The sequence below is a fragment of the Pinus tabuliformis genome, chromosome X (genome assembly GCF_031772625.1).
Source record: "Pinus tabuliformis cultivar Carrire ecotype Pingquan chromosome X, CPIR1, whole genome shotgun sequence".
Classification (NCBI taxonomy): domain Eukaryota; kingdom Viridiplantae; phylum Streptophyta; class Pinopsida; order Pinales; family Pinaceae; genus Pinus; species Pinus tabuliformis.
The window spans coordinates 1,495,918,097-1,495,938,387 of NC_142308.1; the positions used below are offsets into that span (position 1 = coordinate 1,495,918,097).

At 37.5% G+C, this 20,291-nt stretch overlaps 1 protein-coding gene across 1 annotated transcript; it reads right to left on the reverse strand.

The window, feature by feature from the left end:
* Nucleotides 1-468: 468 nt before the first annotated feature.
* Nucleotides 469-3,376, reverse strand: LOC149145700 (uncharacterized). Its single transcript, XM_089452535.1, has 5 exons — nt 3,018-3,376; nt 2,579-2,713; nt 1,804-2,353; nt 870-1,304; nt 469-702 (listed from the first exon to the last, which is right to left on the reverse strand). Exons 1-5 carry the CDS (start codon nt 3,374-3,376, stop codon nt 469-471), a joined length of 1,713 nt encoding a protein of 570 aa, XP_089308661.1.
* Between the last annotated feature and the right edge of the window lie 16,915 nt (nt 3,377-20,291).

Sequence of the window (20,291 nt, forward strand, 5' to 3'; positions counted from 1 at the left end):
TGAACCTCTGTCACTCATCAAAATATTAGGGCAAGCAAACCGAGACAAAATATATTCAAAAATGAACTTTGCAGTCGTTGTTGCGCTAAAATCCTTTATAGGCTATGCCTCAACCCACTTGGTTAAATATTCGATCATTGTAATGATGTATCTGGCCCTTGTCTTCTTTCCCAGTGGTTGAATTGGCCCCAGGAAGTCTATTTCCCACATATCGAATGCCTGTAATGAGTCATCTCTACGTGATGGCCTCCCCATTCTCTGACAGACATCACATGCCCTGCAAAAAGCCTTGGAATCCTTATGCTTAGTCGTCCATAAGAGTCTAGTGCATAGGATCTTTTGTGCAATTTATCTTCCCTCATAATGTCCTCCCACAACCCCTCCATGTTCTTTCGTGAGGATACTTTATCGTTCATACTCCGGGACATACCTATGCAATATTTCATTAGACCCCATTTTATATAAGTGTCATATGATGACTGAGAAATCTGCAGCTCGAACCACCAATTCCTTCTTTTGTTTTGTTGTATACCCTTTAGGAGCTATACAGTTAGACAATAATTGGATTATGTCTGCGAAATGATCATCTGCAACACACACAGCAAAGAGTTGCGCATTAGGCAATCCTTCCTCCAAATTTGTAGGTTCGTCACCATTCTCAATCCGTGAGAGGTGATCTGGTCCAGCATTCAGTCGCCCTGGCTTCACAATTACTTCAGTTATATTCTTGAAAGATGAGAAACCGACGAAAAATCCCCCCCCCCCCACAATACAGGTTTGTTGACCAGGTACTTCAAAGTAGAATTGTCTGTATACATCTTGAAGTGTGCACCCAATGAAAAGTGCTTGAATTTCTGGAGCGCATACACCATCTTCAATCCTTTGCGCTCTGTGGTGGAATAATTATTTTCTGCCTTCGATAACTTCCTACTTGAAAACGCTATCGGATGGTCGATATCACCTTCGCCTGGTTGGGTTAACACAACTCCTAGTGCTATGCAGGAAGCATCTACATGTACATGGAACTCCTTCTTCCAGTCGAGGAATATTAGAATAGGCGTAGTGACCATCTTTTCCTTCAAGACATCCAAGATTTTCTGGCAATCCTCATCCCAGAAAAACGTTGCATCCTTTTTCAGCGATTTTTCCATGGGCGTAGTGATCTGCGCATACGCTTTGATGAATTTTTTGTAATACCCCATGTGGCCCAACATTGTGTGCAGTTGTTTGACATTCTTTGGAGGTTCTAGATTAATAATCACTGCAATTTTGGTAGGGTCTACCATCAACCCTTTGCTTACAGACTACATGGCCCAACAGTATCCCATACGGTATACATAATATGCATTTATTTATATTAAGGTATATCTAATACTTTCGACAAGTATCTAACATGAGGTGAAGACTAGAAACATGTATTTTTACTAACCCAAACATTGTCCAATCATCGAAGTAAATCTCCAAAAACTTGTGAATAAATTCTTTGAAAGCTACGACTACCACCTGAGAGAAGATTACAAGGGTGTTATTAAGTCTAGAAGGCATAAATGTATACTGGAAATAACCCCATTCAGTAGCGAAGGTGGTCTTATTCCTATCCTTCAGCAAAATCTTGATCTAATGGTACCCTAAGAACCCATCAGTAAACGAATAAGCTTCCTGACCTCCAACATTTTCCAATACTTCATCTGTGAATGGCATAGGAAATGGATCATGGACACAAGCATCATTCAACTTCCTTAAGTCTACGCATATCTGAATCTCACCCTGTGTCTTCTTTTCCTGAACCACCATGGGACTAACCCAGTCTGATTCCTCGATAGGTTCAATAATCTCGGCTGCAAGCATATTATTTAATTCTTCATGCACTTTTTCCTTATACTTAGGATTCAACCAGTAGGGGCATTGCTTCACTGGCTTCACATCTAGCTTTAGAGTGATCTTCCCTAGATCCCCTAGTATCCGTTTCAAATCAGAGAACTCGGTGGGAAACAAGTTCTGATACTTCGTAGTAACACCATGACTTTGTCTATTGTGTCTTTGTCCAAATAGTTGCCTATGTTTGCGAACTTCGGATCCAATATTCACCTTATTGGTCTTCAAAGGCTTTGAGATGTCAACGACTTCCATCATAGGCCCTGCGACTTCGCGTTGTGCTTTTGACTCAGGAACATTGATGTTCCTAGGGTCTTCTTTGCCCTCCTCCATGGTCACATTGTAGCATTCGGTCGCATGGTGCAGTTGCATACTCCAATCTAGTTGTACCCATGCAACAGGTTCTTCAGGAATTCTGAATATTGCAGCTTTGATTTCTTGTAACACTTCATAAATACACTCAAATCCATCTTCAAAGCTGAAAGTGAGCAAAAAAATTTCCTTCAAAATATCCCATTCTGCGGTTCTGTGTTGCAACTCCGTTTCTAGATACCAGTTCATCAGAATCGTATCCAAAGTGTGGTAGAATATATGAACCCATTATGGTTGTGGTTCTTCTCCCCATGCTTTCATCCATCGAGCCAAATGTTTGTGCATATCATCCTTCCCTATATATTTCTCTATAATGCGAGTATTGGCATACCCAAACTGAAACTTCATCATTCGTCGATATTCCTTCCAATCTGCAAAGTTTTTCTTATGTGTACCCCACCATCTTGCAGGCGTAGCTCTCAGCGCAATGTCTAATGCCTGGAACCGATGTTCCTTTGGTACATCCCTTTCAAAATTATCCATAAATAAATTGACATCTTCTAAACCATCATAATACGGTAAGTTGTGTACCTCAATGGATATACATCAGAGTGACTTTGTAAGCCTGTTGCATTGCAGCAACGATACCTCATGCAACCTATTTTTCTAGTGTTCGAGCTCCTCATATAAATTTGAATTGTAGGAGTTGTCCTTCTCCCACCTAATTCGCCCATTTTCCGTATGGTTGATCCAATATTCATCTCGTAGTCAACTTATAGATCCTCTCAATATCGTCCTCCTCATCATAATCGCGGACTAGTTCAGTTTACCGAGCACCCTTGGCTGGATCCAATGGCACAATAACCCTTAATTCTTTCTTTTCAAATGTCATATTGCGCTTCTTAAGGTTGATGACTGTGTTCATATCAAATGCCCAATCAATTCCAAGCAGTGCTAGGTATGGGTTACTATTGTCCATTATTTCGATCACTTCAAAATCGGCTATGGTGCGTACCCCTTCAATATTCACAATCACCCCATGTAGGCGCTCCATAGGAATAATATTTTGTTGATTCACCATTGTCAACTGGATCGGGGACCACTGTAGCGCTGGTATTCCCATTCTTTCCCAGGTTTTCTCCGACATAACATTTGCATCAGACCCCAAATCAAGAATTAACTGATCCATTTCGAATTCGCCAATCTAGGTAGTCAACCTCATTTCGCGACCAGTCCTTTTATTACTTTTTCTCACCTTATATACCGCATGCTATTCTGGTAGTGTTTTATTATTTCTACTGCAGTCATTTATCAATTATTACAGTTCCTCTACTACCTTTTTATCCCTTAGGAGCTTCGTGCAGGTTTGTAAAAATGATGCTAATAATGAGGGGTTTGCCTCCTGCGTAGTATAGATGTCTTCAAGCTTCCGCATGCACGTACCTTGAGTCCTTGATGTAGAATCTCCTACATCTGCAAAGCTCCTTTTTGCTTCCATAAACGTTTCCTTTACTTTATTTACATTGAATCTAACCTCCTTATCAGCAACCTTGTGAACCTGTAAATTTTCCTCTGCTTTCTTCCCTTTATCCTCCCCAGTAGCTTTGTTGCTTCGTGTGACGATATTAACACTAGGACCCTTTTCGTGGAGTTCTGATCTCATCATCTAGATGTTTTGGGTAGGGTGTTGAGTTTGAGTCTTCTTTTCTTGCATATTCATGATGAGCATAGGACAATCTTCTATGACATGATCAAACTTTTAACAATATTGGCATGGGGGGTGCATCAGATTCTGACAATCTCGTGCAAAGTGACCTGGTTCTCCATAATTATAATAAATGATTTGGCCACAACCTCTTCCAGCTCCTCCTCCTCGTCCTCTTCCTCATCCATAAAACCCTCCGCGCGATGCAGTTACGCCTTGGTCCTGAGGAAGAGCCTTTATATGTACTCTATACGTTGGTATCTTGTCCATCATCAATTCATAACTTCAGCAGTTGCGCTTGTCATGACCCATAGACTTATAGAAATTACAAAACACTTGTTGTGGAGTTTGCACAAACTTTTGTCGTAAATGACAATTGTCTATCGTGTGTTTTCCTGTAATTTGACAAATAGCGGACCAGGGTACCACTCCTATACTTGGCCCAACGATGTTCTCTGGCTTCAGGGGGATAGGTCCTCCCCCAACAAGGTAATTCTGATACATCATGAAATGGTCATTCTTGTGACCATGGCCCTTACATTTCAAACACCATACTTCTATGCTGGCCTCATTTTGGACTTATTTTCCCTTTTTGAGGCTCTGCAACTCCATATGTAGGCTAGCCAATTGTGATTGAATCTATTGTACTCCCAGATTCATATCATGAATAGGTGAGGCTTCTAATTTCATAGCAATCTCTAGGGCCTCAACCTGTGTTCGAATATTTTGTTGCGACAATGACAATCTCAAATGGGACAATAGCAAAGAAATGTACTAGTCCTTGTGTTGGTCATCTGTGATATGCATATTATCTTGCTGGAGAAGACATTTCAACCTTTGATCAAAGTCCCATGCAGACTCATTCACCTTTTGTTGTATCTCTTTGACCTCTGTTACTGACTGGGCTTGCGGCTTAGGCTTCTTGATTTCATTATTTAGCGCTTCCTTTGTTTCTTTCAACGTTGATTTTGGATGACCCATACTATACTTAATATACCATCTTAGCACTCTATACAATGCTGTGACCAATTTTGCTTCTTCAGGTCATCATCTGTTACCTACTAGGACTTTCACACAACATCTACTACAAACCAAAACTGCTCAGGGTCTTCTATCCCCAGGCCCATAAATACAGGCATCTTCATAGTGTTTTCTATATTGAATAGTGGAGGTGGATGTGGAGGTGGAGGTGTAGGTGTATGTGTAGGTGTGTGAGGTGGAGGTGATGGTGGAGGTGGAGTGGATGGATGTGGTATTCTTGCGATACCCTGATTTACCATCTGCAGTGCACCTAGAGGTGTTTTCAGAATACTACTTTCTTCATCACTATCAAATGCTCCCAACAGAGGACTGTACTTAGCACCTGAATCTAGATCTCTTCTGATGCCTTTCCACTTCGCGTAGTTCCCGTCAAGTCCCTTCTGAACATTAATTCAATGACATAACCCTTCTTTCACATAATAGAATTTTAATCCAATTTTTCAGGGAATTCAAATACTTACTTCTTTGTCCTTTCAAAAACCGGTGTTCAGCTTTGCTATAACTGACAGATGTATCGATCGCGAACTCAGTGATGAACCCGTCCAAAATGCTATTGATCCAGTAATTGATAGACCTCGTGATCTTGTTTTCTAAAGTTTCCAGGTGTCTTACCAACTCCGAAGTTCACACAATAGGGTTATCCAACTTCGACGTACCTTGACTCTCTACTAATTTAGACAACCACTCGGGTAATTCACATGGAAAAGACCAGAAGAAAATTTCGTGTTCGTCTGTATATAAGTATCTATTCAACCACTCTTCCTTCGATAGGCACAGATTCCTGTTTTCCTGGGTTGCAAATTCATGCAACTTCCGATCTATCCACTTCTCAATTTCCTTCTTAGTTGGGAACCATTTATTTGACATCACACATTTCTCAGACATATCCCAGTCCTAGCAACGAAACCATTTATTGGATTGAGGGGATTTGGATCCAGTTTCAGAGTTTGTTGTGCCAACCAACAAAACCCTACACTATTGGCCCTTTCGGCAATAACCCACGTACCACAGGCTGCAGTCTCACCCGAGGCAGTATTGGGGGGTGACAGAACTATGTTTCTGCATCCATAGGTTTGTGTGATGGGTTTCTATTACCTTTAGGGCTCTATTAAAAACTTCGAAAATCCTAACCCTTAAAACATGGAAATTACAGTAACTTACAGTAAACAGATTCTGACTGTGTGTCGATTGCGTTGAACATTCATAACATCAAGTAACCCAACATATATACCACTTTCGTGCATCTATTAAGTGTTTCTTATGATATTTTCAATAAAAAAAGCTAATTCACAAGAAATGCAGAAGTAAACATAAACACATAGATAGACATATACTGCTCCAAAATAGTCTTTATTATGTTCAATCCTTCTGTTATAGCCTCTTTCTTCCTTGCGCAAATAGCTGCAAGGCCCTGCACACTCAGTTGTGGACTTATCAAGGTCTCTACGCACACAGCTGCAGGATACTTCCCCTTCACCTAAGTACATAAAATAGACTCTTTTGACTTAGATTACTTTCCCATACATACATCTTCAATGATTGATTATTTCCTATGAATCTCTATGAATCCTTTTTATAACATCTTCTTTTACAATACCATGGTTCGTGAACCATGGGCGGGTCACAAAACAACTTAACTTCTAACAAACTAAGGGGATTTGACCTTCCTAAAGCCCCTTTGACTTCTAACTATCTTCGTCCTCCTCTCCTCAAAATGTGGAGACTTTAGAAAGCTAACAAAAACTATTTTCAAAATTGACCCCAAGGGACCCTGTCCCAACAGGCCCCAAATTTCTGAAAATCAATGCCCAATGTTCTCCTACTATGACTAACTAAGGCTTTGACCTTCGATATTATGACCTTCTTCGATATTTCAGATTCGGAAATCTCAAGCCTCTCAAGGTTCTGATATCGGGTCTCGATGTGCTCCTGCTTAGGTATTGAATCATAACTTTTCTTAAAAGGAATTATAAAGGAGTTATGAAATTTTGATATGTTGATCCTCTGGTCCTTTTGCTATCGGGTTCTAATATGCTTCCTTCCTTTGATATTAGAATTTATGAGGTTCTAACTTCCCTCTGAAGTCCTGGATCTGTTTATGATATTTGGCCTTCCGAAATTCCGCTCTCAATATTTGACCTGCTTCAAAGGACCTCAAGACCCTCACTTCGGTAGTCATAACTTTTGATCCATGAGGCCATTTTTAGGCTTCCACACACCATTCGAAATCACTTTCAGAGAACTTTCCAATGGAGAGGGTTTGATGTAGGATTTAGGCCCATATACTACATGAGAAATGGTTTCAAATCTCTCTGCCTCAATGCTAGTCTAGTTGACATCAATGCCAACACACCAAATGCCATAATCTGACAATGTCAATTGGCCAACATTGTTTGCTTGGTCATATGATGATTTGAAGACTTTTGACACCAGTGTCATAAAACATAAAATTCCTTTAAAAATTGGAGTGAAGCCATATAAGAAGAAGCTCAGATAGATCAACCCTTTGTTACTCCAATCAATTGAAAAATAGGTGAAGAAATTATTACAAGCTAAGATTATTGTGCCTTTGAGGTATTCAATTGGATAGAAAATTTAGTTCCTATCAGGAAGAAAAACGGGGAAATAAGGTTATGTGTAGATTTCATGAATTTGAAAAAGGCCTCACTAAAAGATAACTAACCTCTGCCTAAGATAGACTACATTCTGCAGAAAGTAATAGGGTTTTCCTAAATGTCCATGAAGGATAGTTTCTTTGGATATAATCATGTCATTGTATACCTCAGGGATCAGAAGAAGACAACTTTTACTACACCTTGGGAAATGTTTATGTATGCGAGAATGCCTTTTGGCCTCATAAATGTTGGAGCTACTTTCCAAAGAGAAATGGATATAGCATTTGTTGGATAACGAGATAAATTTGTAGTGATTTACCTGGATGATATCATTTTTTTCTAAAAAATAGATGAAGAGCACATTAAACACTTGCAGCTCACTTTTTCAAAATGTAGGAGGTATGGTCTGTCTTTAAACTCCAAGAAATCACAGTTTTCTTTAAGTGAAGGGAAGATATTGGGCCACATTGTGGCAAAGGAAGGAGTGAATATTGATCCCAAAAGAGTGGAGGTTATTAACAATATTCCATTACCATGGAATAGGAAAGAAATTCAGGTTTTCTTGGGCATAATAAAATTTTTAAGGAGATTTATACTAAACTATGTTGAAATTGTCTAAGAAATCACAAAAATGTTGAAGAAGGATAGGGAAGTAAAATGGACTATAGAAGCTCAGGAGCCATTCTCCAGAATTAAAATAGATTTTGCGGAAGCCCCGATCTTATCCATCCTAGATTATAAAAGGTGTTTCCTCATTTTTTCTTTTGCCTCGCCTAACACGATGGTCATTGTTTTATTGCAGAAAATAATGAAGTACATGAGCATCCAGTTTCAGTTTTCATCCAGGTGTTGTGAGATTTTGAGCTAACATATAATATTTTAGAAAAACAAGCCTATGACTTAGTCAAGGTCTTGAAGGATTTTTGCATTTATGTACTACAATCCAATATAGTTGCTTATGTCCCTATAACTGTTGTAGAATATATTCTCATACATGGTGACAGTGAAGGCAAGAGAGAAAAATGGATTGCCAAGATTCAATAATATGAGATGGATATCAACCCAACTAAGCTGATCAAGGGGCAGGGATTAAGTAGAACATTATCGGAAGCTAACTTCCAGGCATTGGGCATTAACTTGCTGGAAAATGAGGAAGGAGAAAGTAGAGGAGAAGAGGAACATAAGAATATTGAGACCTCAACACAAAAAATCTAGATGAAATACCTAGTCTCGCATTAGTATAAGTATCTTGTCCATTATTTACTTTTTTTGAACTGCCCATTAAATTTTGACAAAGTTAAATATAGGGCCTTGAGGCTACAAGCTCATAAGTTTGTTATTTCAAATGGTCAGTTGTACTGGAAGGACCCAGTGGGGATATTTCTATTATGTTTGGTAGAAGAGGAGATTCCTAAGGTGATTGATGAATTCCATAACTGTGTCTGTGGGGACATTACAGCTGGAGAGCCACAACCCATAATATTCTCAAAGTTGGTTTCTATTGGCCTAAATTATTTAGTGAGGTTCATACATATGTTAGGGCCTATGAAAAATGTCAAATTTTTGTAGAGAAGCAGAGGTTGGAACCCCCCCCCCCCCTGATCCATGTTTTTGTAGAAGAACCCTTTAGACAATGGGGGCTAGACTTCATTGGAGAAATACACCCACCATCCAGTGGTCAACACAAATGGATACTTACAACCACTGATTATTTCACAAAATGGGTGGAGGCCATCCCAACCAGAAATGCAACCGATGCAGTGGTCATCAAGTTTATGGAGGAGAATATCCTTGCTAGATTTGGTTGTCCAAGGAATATTATCACTGATAATGCTCAGGTATTTAAGTCAGCCAAGTTTATTAGTTTCTTCCAAAATTATAACATCATCGTGGGCCACTCCACCACCTACTATCCACAGGGAAATGGATTGGCTAAATCCTCAAATAAAACTCTAGTGAGGATTCTGAAAAATACCATATTAGAAAATCAGAAAATCAGAAAATCTGGGACTCACAACTGAAATTTGCATTATGGGCCAATAGAGTTACTACCAAGAGGTCAACTGGGAAGTCTCCTTTTGAGTTGGTATATGGAAAGGTTGCAATTTTCCCTATCCAACTAGCCATTCCAGTGGCTAAAATTATACAAGATGTTGAGGAGGAGCCCAATTCTCTGACCAGGAGGATAAATTAGTTGGTAGAACTGTAATAAAACAGAAGGTAGGTGACTCATAATTTGATTAAATATCAGGAAAATATGAAGGCCCTTTTTGAAAAAAAGGCAAGGGACATATCCTTAGAGCTAAGAGCTTTGGTACTCATATGGGATTTTAGGAGAGAGGACAAGGGAAAGCATTGGTAGTTTGATCCCTTGTGCTCTGTACCTTTCAATATATCTAAAGTAAAGGGAAACAACACCTTCTTACCAGAAAATCTAGATGATGAGGTGCTTTAACTACTTGTGAATGGACACTTTCTCAAGCTCTATTTTCATCATTAAAGAGGTCCATTTTCACCCATTGTATATACCAATGAGCCATTGTACATACCAGTAATGTTTTATTTTCTTAATGCTTCTTTTTTTCTTTATGTTTTACCTGAATAAATGGAATCCATGCACAATATATAGAGGCACTAATCTACAGGTTCTCAATGCATTACTTGTAATACGTTATCCTAAATTGGAGCTGATGTTGTTAAATATAAGAAAAATATTTCCTTCTGTCGAAAGTCGAAATTTGGAAGCCGAAAGGACAAGTCAAAACTTAAAGGATGAAGGGAATTTGTAGGAGCCCCCCTACTTAAAGATCATGTAGCCAACATGCCTATCATCATTCATCATGGCTCGATCAACTCATAGAAGCATTTTAGCAAGGGGACTAGAATGACTAATACATCTGCGTCTCCCCCTGAAGTTGAAAATTAAACAGGGTGAGATCATCCGATCGACAACCTAGATCAACTCCACGGGGTCTCAGATTGATCCCGCATCCCACTCCCCCACCCAATAGAGAGAGGTGGGGACCACATCCGCCATGCATTAGGTCGCTGAAAATGCCAGCAAGCAAGCACAGAGGTAATGGTAAAGTACCCCCTTCATGGTCCATATGTCACCCTTCCTATCATTCTCCACCACATGTCTCCTCCTCATGACCTTGTCTTACGTCACGTGAATTTTTCACTCTGCCTATAAAGGCCTTACCCATTTATCCGTTTGAATTTAAATTCATTCCTCTTGCATCCAAGTTCTCTTGTTTTCCAACTAATCCGCGAAATCATTCATCCATTAGACTGCTCCAGAGCTCCCACCAAAGTCGTTCTCCAATTCTCAACTAGTCAACCATGTAATCCACTAGCCTCTTACTTGTAATTTTTTTCTCCCTGCTCAAAATGAAGAAATCGACCCCAAAGACCCCCAAAGCACGGGAAGCCAAACCCTCGTCCTACACTGAGCCACTGATGGACACAGAGGCACAAATCTTTGACCCATCCTGTCCCTACCACCTTCTACTGGAGTCAAAATCCTAGAGGTGACCCCAGAGATGATTCAAAAGGCTCTAGTATACCTATTTTCTCCTAAGACAAAAAAATTCATTGAAACCATCTTGTTCTGCAGTTACAGTGACCTCTCAACGGGGGAACAATAATCCTTTTTACAAATGATTTTGGCCCATGGTCACAAATCCTTGCCTATTGTTGATACTTTCCAAATACCTACTGATTTGAATTGGAATATTATATTTTTTTTCATCCATGTCAATGTATTTGGAGTGGAAAAAGTGGAGGAATCATCTCACAGGATTGTTTTTACCCCCAGGACCCAGTTTGGCAAAATGGGGTCTGAAACCTTCTAGGAGCGTTTTGAGGCATCAAATGACGTTTTTTGGGGGTAAAACTTTGCCACTGTAGCGTAGCACATTTTCATGTTATTCTGCACACATAAACCTTTCCAACTGTGCAAGAAGCGCATCAATCAGAGTCCATATGCAAAATTTATGCCACTCAGAAGTTGACCTTCCCGTTTTCACACCTATAGTTCGAGAGGATGCTGCGCCAGCCCCTATAATTTATGGAAAAGGGGCAAGCCACGTGTTTATGATGTAGAATTTGATGTCGAATATTCTAGAATATTCTATATCATAACTCTAGTTAAAAGTTGATGCAGTCAAAATTAACCACTAGTAGGCTATCAGGTTGTGTTATAAACAGGCCACTAGGAGGAAGAGGCATTCGATTCTTTCGAGAGAATTTTGTTCCATAGCTGAGCAAAGATAGCTAGGAGATATAGGAGGTAGAGCACACAAAGAGGATATTTTCATTGTAGTAGCCCACGAGCCACATGCATTACTTATTTGTACTTGCAACCATATTTCGAGACATAGAAAGAGAGCGAAGCAACCTCACCTTATAGTCGGGTTTTCTCCCGAAAGGGTTTCCCATAGAGCATATATTGTGTCCTATGTGTGTGTGTGAGATTATTCTTTTGTTTTCTACTTTTCTACATGATTTCCATTCACATGCACGCATTACTTACAATTAAATCCACAAATATGAAAGTTTAATAAACAGTAATAGTATAAAATTTCAGTATTTTAATATATTATTATCATATCTATTGTGATGAACTGTCTAGTAGAATATCCACGACACTTTATGGATCACCTACCTTTACAGAGGAAGTGCAGCACATCATCACTGTAATTGGTCAGCTGTTTAGGGAGGATGACACCAATATTGCTACCAAAGCCACCATAGGGTTTCTGAGAGAGATGATGTGGCTAGACCATCTGTTTGATATACCTTCATTCTTGGCTGAGTTAATCAAATTCTAGCTGCAGCATAGCTTAGTTTGATGATTGGTGCCATGGAACATTGCCAACAAATTTCTCTCATTGACTCTATAGAGTCCTTCAACTCTAGATCCCAAGGTGAAAGCATCTGTCATCTGGGATTCCATTGAACAAGTGAGGACTTTTCTTCTTATGAAGGCTACTCTCATCCCTTTGCCTTCTAAGGTAGATATGGATACTAAGTTATTATTTAGTCCTGGAACATACATTACTTCATGAAGAAGAAAAAATTCCCTAGAGTCCAAATCAAATTTGATAGTACCAAATCCCTTCAATGGATATGGAGAGTTGTCCCCAAGAATGATCTTCAAATTTGTCTCCCTCTCAAACTAGATTTAAGAGGAATTCCTCATACTCAGAGAATTTTCTAGAAGCCCCATCTACCAACCAAATATCATATGAATCCATATGAGAAGAACTAGAAAGAGTGGAAATAAGAATATATTCAGATTGGCTAGCGGTTGCATTATTTTCATACGTGGAATTGCTCGCTCTCGTTTGAGAACGATAACTTCCTCCTCAATGATCAGGGGCATCTCTTCATCTTCTATCATCTCACCCTATTCTATATCATTTATTCTCCTATCATTTTACCTGTTTTTTTTTGTAGCCTTGGTTGGATCTTGGACCATATATCTTCCTCGGGCAGTCTCAGACATAGTGACCATACTTGTGCCAGTTTAAGCATTCGACTTAAGGCATGTATTTTCTAAGCCTTCCCTTAGAGTCCTTGGATGTGGGAAAACAATTTCTTGGATTGGATAGTCTCCCTCTACCTTTCTTCTTCTTATCTTGTAGAGAAAATGGAGAGGACTTTCCTTCTTCATGATTTTTAATCCTTCTTCCGGAAATCATCATGGTTTCCTCTCGAGTGCATTATCTAACAATTTCTTCAAATGTCAGGAGTATATTGTTGTCTCTTATAGTGGTAATGAAATTTTTCCAAATAGGAGGAATACCTTGAAGAGTGATCATCACCAACTCTCTATCAGACATAGTCTCACCAACAATCTACAATTGATCACTTAGTTGGGATACCCTCATGATGTAGGATTGCACAAATTCTCCCCTATTCATCTTTAATTCCTTGAGAGTATTCTTCAATGGGAGCAAGTGATTCAAATTGTTGACTTGATACATCCCAACCAGATTATCATAAATGTCCTTAGACTTCTTCAAATTACCAACATAAGCAAGTAAATGATCTTACAAACCATCAATGATAATTTTGTTAGCTTTGAAATCACATTTCTTGTACTTGGACTTGACATCATAAGAAGCATTCTCCAGGGGCTTAGGTATCTTTCCTTGCACGTATTCCAAGACATCATTGTCATCTAGTATAACTTCCAACGTAATGTTCCAAGCAAAAAATTTGATGAATCACCCAACTTCTCATTGTCCTTGAAAAAAGAGGTAGAAATATTGTCTAAATCAAATAGGATCCTTCAACTTCTTTCAAAGATGATTTCTCTTGTATCTTGTCTCCTTGGGATTTCTTCTTTACCTTAGCTCTGATATCATGTTAAATTTCCACTTTTCTATGTTGTTATAATCACTTTAGCCCAATTCTTAACTTCAATTAGCAATATTTCCAAAACAATTTAATATTCCAATGATCAATAACAATTGTAGATACAATAGTAAATGCAATGAATAGTAAGAGACAAGAAAGAGCAATAATAGACACAAGGATTTGTTCAAAGACCAGGGAAAAATCCACAATGAGGAAAGCCCTTTCAAATTCTTCTTCTTATTAGATTGTCATAAAATGTTCAATAGAGAGTACAATGTTCCAAATTCATCAACTAAGAGTCAAAGTAAAATATTTGACTATCCAACAAAGTCAATCAACCAATATCAAATGATGAGCCAATAGTCAAATCTACCTCAAGTAAATCTGGTCAAAGTCAAAATCTACAAATTTGTTATAGTCAACAAAAATCAAATGTCCCCTAACATGTCAAATAGTCAACGATCAAATTGCCTTCCAAGAGCTCAGTCAATAGTCAATAAAGTCAGCCTTCAGTGTTGGTCAAACCTTAGTCAAAACAGCTCCAAGAATCATGGTCAAACCTGGTTAACATAGAGAGAAGGCATATAGTCAAACTAGTGGTCAATTGTAGTCAACATTCCTAGAAAAAATCGCTCCTTGTTCCAATAAGTTAGGCCTCCAAAACAGTCCAAAAAGTCAAGTCAAACAAGGCCCAAATAACAAAAGTCAATGTTGGTCAAAGTGATGGTAAAATACAGATTCTAGCCTCCTGTAATTTACTCTCTCCCCTTTGCATGTGTGGAACAATACCTGCAATTTTTAGATGTATAAAACCTCCAAGAAGAAGAAGAATGCTTGATGAGATGATGTCCAAATGACAACAACTTGACTTGTATTTAAAGGCGTTGGAGGAGAGATAATTTGTCTCTTAGGTTGACCTTGACTTTTGTGCCATTGTGGTTTTTCACTTCAAAATTATTTTTTCCTTAACCAAATTAAATTCTTCCAAGGTTAATTAGGGCCACTATGGATGATGAAGATAGTCAAATGGAGGGAATTTTTCCCTAAGCTACCAAATTAGCATTGGTGGGGTGCAGGGGGGGTCACCTTTTGCCATTGATGTCAAAGGGGGAGATAAATTAGGGAAAGAAGATCAGAGGCATGGAGTCAAGGGAAGCAGTTGTCATAGGGGGAGTATGTGTTGCCATCAATGAAAAAGGGGGGGGGTTTGAATGGTGTTGTCATTGATTCCAAGGTTGATTCTTGAACACCCTTAATATTGGTTTGGATTCCATTAGTTGAAGCTCCAAAGGAAAATAATCCCTAGATGCCCTACAACTAATGAGAAATTTTGGGTATGAATATTAGTTTGTTTGGGCTCGTGACAATTATCTTGGATTCCTCTCATCATGCCAATTCCAACTGTATATGAATCGTCACGAGCCTCCTCACGGTTTGAGATATATGCCCTATCAAAGTTGGAAACCCCATCTTGTAGGCAATACCACAAAGATGATGTGGCATGGTATTACAAGTTGGCCTAAGGCAATTTAAATGAAGAAATTAAAATTTATAATTTATCCATGGTCAAGGTCAAAAAGGAAAGTTCAAATTAATTATTAGAGGGACAATTTCAAAATTCAAAAGTGTACCCTCACTCCAAAGTAGGTTGGCCTAAAATAGGCTCTTTTATTCAATTTTAAAGAATATTTATTTCTTAATTTATGTCAAATCAACCTCCTAAAGGTTCCATCCCTTACTATAAAAAGAGGATAGATCCTCACCAAAAAATTATCAATCAATTCACATTATTTCTTGTCTCTGAAATTACATTACTTTGAAGAGGATTGGAAGATAAGATGAAGGCCCACTTGGAAATTTTTTTTACTACATTTTTGCTCAAGGGATTTGTGGGTTTTGCAGATGAATTTTTGGCAGCATTATTCTGTAATTGAAAATTTTGTTGAGCATGTTTGAACTTCTTTTGCAGATTATAACACTCTAAATTTAACCCTCTTCTTGGTATAATAGTCTTCTCTTTATGAAGAAACTTCGACCCTCTATTAGGGCATAAATTTGAGTGAGTTCTGAAATGGTTGGACACTTTTAATAAATTTCTAGAGCTCTTGGAAATTTAGCAAGGCAGATCAAAGGTTGTAAGGTCAAATATTTTTGTTGTGGTTTTTGTTTGGGAGTTATGAACATTATTGTGGTCATTATCTTGAAGCAAATCAAAGTAACCTTATATTGGTTTACTGATCTCTGAGACATATTTGGCCTTTCTTTGGCGGTAAGGTCGAGGTAATTTTGAGCTCTGTTCAAAGTTTTAAAGAGGCCAAGATCCACACAACATATGTAACTTATCTATATGAATGCGACCTTTTGTTGAGATAAAAACCCTCTGTGACTTTGCTTGCTTATGGTTTTCAAGGAAATTTGAGAGGATCTATGTCACAGACCATTTGTTCATACAAACTAAGACTATTACTAAGACGTGACACTGCAATATCTAGTTGTAGTATGCCTTGAAGTATTTTTTTCAAAACTATTATTATAAAGCAGTTTTGTTCAGTTTCTTTTTCTAAGATTCTAAGATGTTAAGGGTTTGTATATTGACACCATGTCGTGTTATGTAAGCCTATGAATAACTAAAGTCTTATAGTGACAAGAGTTTGACCTAGTACAAGTGTCTACAATGAGATTGAGGTTAGTTCTTGCATCAACACTTCAGCGAAATTGATCCATTGTTGATTGACACATAAGCTGGAGGTTGTGCTAGCATGTATGTTGAAATTTTGAATGGTATATGAGAAAAAAATGCCCTACATCTATAATTTTTGTGCATATCACTGAATAATGAGGTTGGAACTTCAATATGTTAATACACATGTAGAAAAATGCTTGAGAAGGCTTGTTGTGATAAGATGATTCATGAAACAATAGTTGTTCTTTCATCGAAGGTATAAGACAAGTCTTCACATTTGAATCAATATTTGACTAACCTACTTGTAGACATAATCATGTTTTATTAAAATGATGAGGCAGATCTTATGTGACACATTCATTCACACTAGGTCCTATAGCACATTGATATTTGGACCTTTGACCAATCTATTCTTACCTTCTAAATTGGATCCTTGTGACATAAATTGGATCTATATAATGGATTTCATTTGTGGCATAATAGATTCAATATAAAAAAGTATAAGTGAGAAAACCTATAGCAGTGCGCGCAGAAGAAAAATATAGAAAAATTATGGTGATTTTTGATTTGCATTGCACTCGTTGGCATATCTAAGTAGAGTTTGTCTTGAGTATTTTGGTTGTTTCATAAATTCATAACAGTTTGTTGGTCTAAATGTATTGATGAACTGGGGTTTCGTGCACCCAAGAATAAATATTGATGTTAGTTGTTTTCAGCATATGCTATTACAATATTATTGATTATAGTTTTTTCAGAATGTCACTACTATGTAAAGCAGAGAAAGAATGACGATGCTAGTAGAGAATTTTATTTATGAATACTTCTAGTACATATTAACACAGATTCATTTAGTTAACAGTTTGTTGCCTAAGCCTTGAAATCAAAGGTTTACATCTCAGTTAGATTCCAAGGGTTGATTATATCAACATTCAAAGATTTATTATGATTAATTACATTGTAGTTTGTTGAGTTGCTTGGTTAGGGTTTTCCAAAATGTGTGTTAGGAATTGCAGTGATTTGTATAGTAGAACCTTGACATGGTTAATGATTGTTGAATAGAGATTTATGCAGTGATACTAGGTTTCGATGTTATTATACCTTTCTAATGAGAAAGTGTTATGACAAAGGAGGCATAGGAAATTACATGGTTTTGGTACTAATTTTGAGCAGAGAGTGATTTGTTTGTGACAATTGATGTAGTTGGAGCAGGGATTGTATATGGACTGATAGTGCATTTTGAAAAGATGTTGAGCAGTGAATTGATAGAGTTTGATGTTTGGTGCAGAAGTATATTTGATTAATGCTTGAGCAGAGGAAGAATTGATTGACAGAGAGAGTATAACAATTTTTCGTATTTAGTTTCTTTGTATTAATTTGGAGCACAGGTGGATCCAGACTAAAAATTGTGAAACGTGGTCCATCGGTTGATTAGGGTGGTGAGATGTTGTTAGGGTAGGTTGGAGCCTACATAGGGCATTGGAGATTCCTTCTGGTTGCAGCTAGCAAACAATTTGTTGGAGCTTCCTTCTGGTTGCAGCTAGTAAACAATTTGTTGGAGCATCCTTCAGGTTGGAGCCTGCAAATAGGGCATTGGAGCGTCCTTCATAATGGAGCCTATAAATTAGGGGGTTAGAGTTTCTTTTAGTTGTAGCTAAGAATATTGATGTAAAATTATTGAAGACAAATATTAAGAAGCATTCAGTGATTTTGCTCTCAAAAATGTTTCCACCCAAAAATTTGTTGTCTATTCTATTGATGATTGTACATTGTTGAATGGTGTTGTTTATTGTTCATGTGATGTTTATTTATGTTTATCTAATGTTGATGTTAATTAATTCTCTGTGAAGTTAAAAATATTAATTAATAAGAAATATGGATTCACCCCTCTTAGTATTTACAGCAGTCAAAACATCCTGAAAACCACAATCCAAACCCAAAATTCAATCCTTCAATAGATCACATAGGTATGCATCTTGATCATATAGGTCTACAACCCACTCTTAATAATTTTATCATTCATTTCATAACATTATGAACTTTTGAGTATTTTAGATGCATTACAGTCCATAATCATAGCAATGAAGAAAGTGTGCAAAAACTCACAGCTTATAATAATCATTTATAAAGTAAATACTTGCAAACACAGTCCATGTATAGACTCAAGTCAAATACTTTAAAGTAGCCTATAATTCATGATTATAATAGTATCTCCACGGTCCTAGAACAATTCATTGAAATCATAACCATTTGAGATAACAAGCAATGAATGTAATGACAATATTCATGCTAGATATTATACTTTTGTGATCCATATTGATATTGAAGTTGTATTTGAAATTAATCATGTCAATAATATGTGGTTTATCAGTTTTTTTTCAAAGAAATAACCATAGGGGTCTATAGTCCATTGTCTAGGTGGTTTGTCTTCTCTTTAGAAAGCACTACAATGACTCAGATTACCTTGTCTAGGTGGATAATTAGCTATATGAAAAGCACCACAGTGGTTTGGTTATCCACTCAGCCTCCCATTGAGCACTTAGGCATGGAAACACAGTTCAATGGCCTCAAACACAAAACACAGAGAATAACACCCAAAATTAACAGAATACAAGGCTTAGCCATTTGTTCCATGATTTCCTCAACTTCCTTCTGTTGTGCTCCATAGCTCTACGTTATTCGCACCATTATTGTGTTCTCAAGGCGTAATAGCTAGCTAAGGAAGAAAAACTAGGAGAAGAACCCCCTTCCACTTCCCTGCTACCTACATTTATACTTCCTCTGCATCCCTTCATTTTCGGAAGGAGCGTAGTCTCTTTCCTTCTCAATTTTATTTATACTCTTCCTATTATTTTGTTTTTTCCAACTCCTCTTCCTGAAGAGTCATCTGTACCTAATATTTCCTTGATCATTAAGAATAATGGTAATTGTCCTCTACCCTTCAATGCTCTAGTCCAATCTTATAACTTATGTTAGGAAAAGGTTGTTCGATTGGGACAAAACCAACTTCAACAATGAATCTCAAGTTGTATCATGGATTTTCAAACAAGTGAGCTTGCATCCTCCCTCAAATAATGAATCCATGTTTTCTACTCCTCTAGTATAATATTTAAAATTACATTAGTTTTTATTTTATTTTATTTTGAGATTTAGTTGTCTTAGCTAGTCGTGCCTCCATGCTGGCATTTCAATCATGATTTTTAAATTACAAAAAAATCACAAAGGCGGGGTTGTTATAAGTAGCTTGGAATTTGGTTGTAGAGATCCAATTTCATGAGAAAAAAATTCTAAATTTGTGGACAGATATATTGGAACTTCATTTGTTAAGATAAATTTAGGCACATGGATCTAATATGGGCACACATATGGGTAGAATGGAGATTATGGCTATGAGAGACGTCCTAGTTTGCATAAGGAGGATTTCACATTCAAATAAACGATTGTAGATAGAGAAGATATAGAGAATCAATTACAAGGGTTTGAAACTACCAATAAACTCAGGCCATTTGCAATGTTTATAATGGAAACATGTCTAAATTATTAGAAAATCAGAAAGGCAGAAATATTTTCCTATGTTGATAATTACTTGTGATATATATGTGTTCTTATTAACTTTCTTATGTTCTTCTTTTATATTTTTTTCATCAAGAAATTATCAAAATAAAAACACGAAGAACAAAGACACCAGATGTAGGCA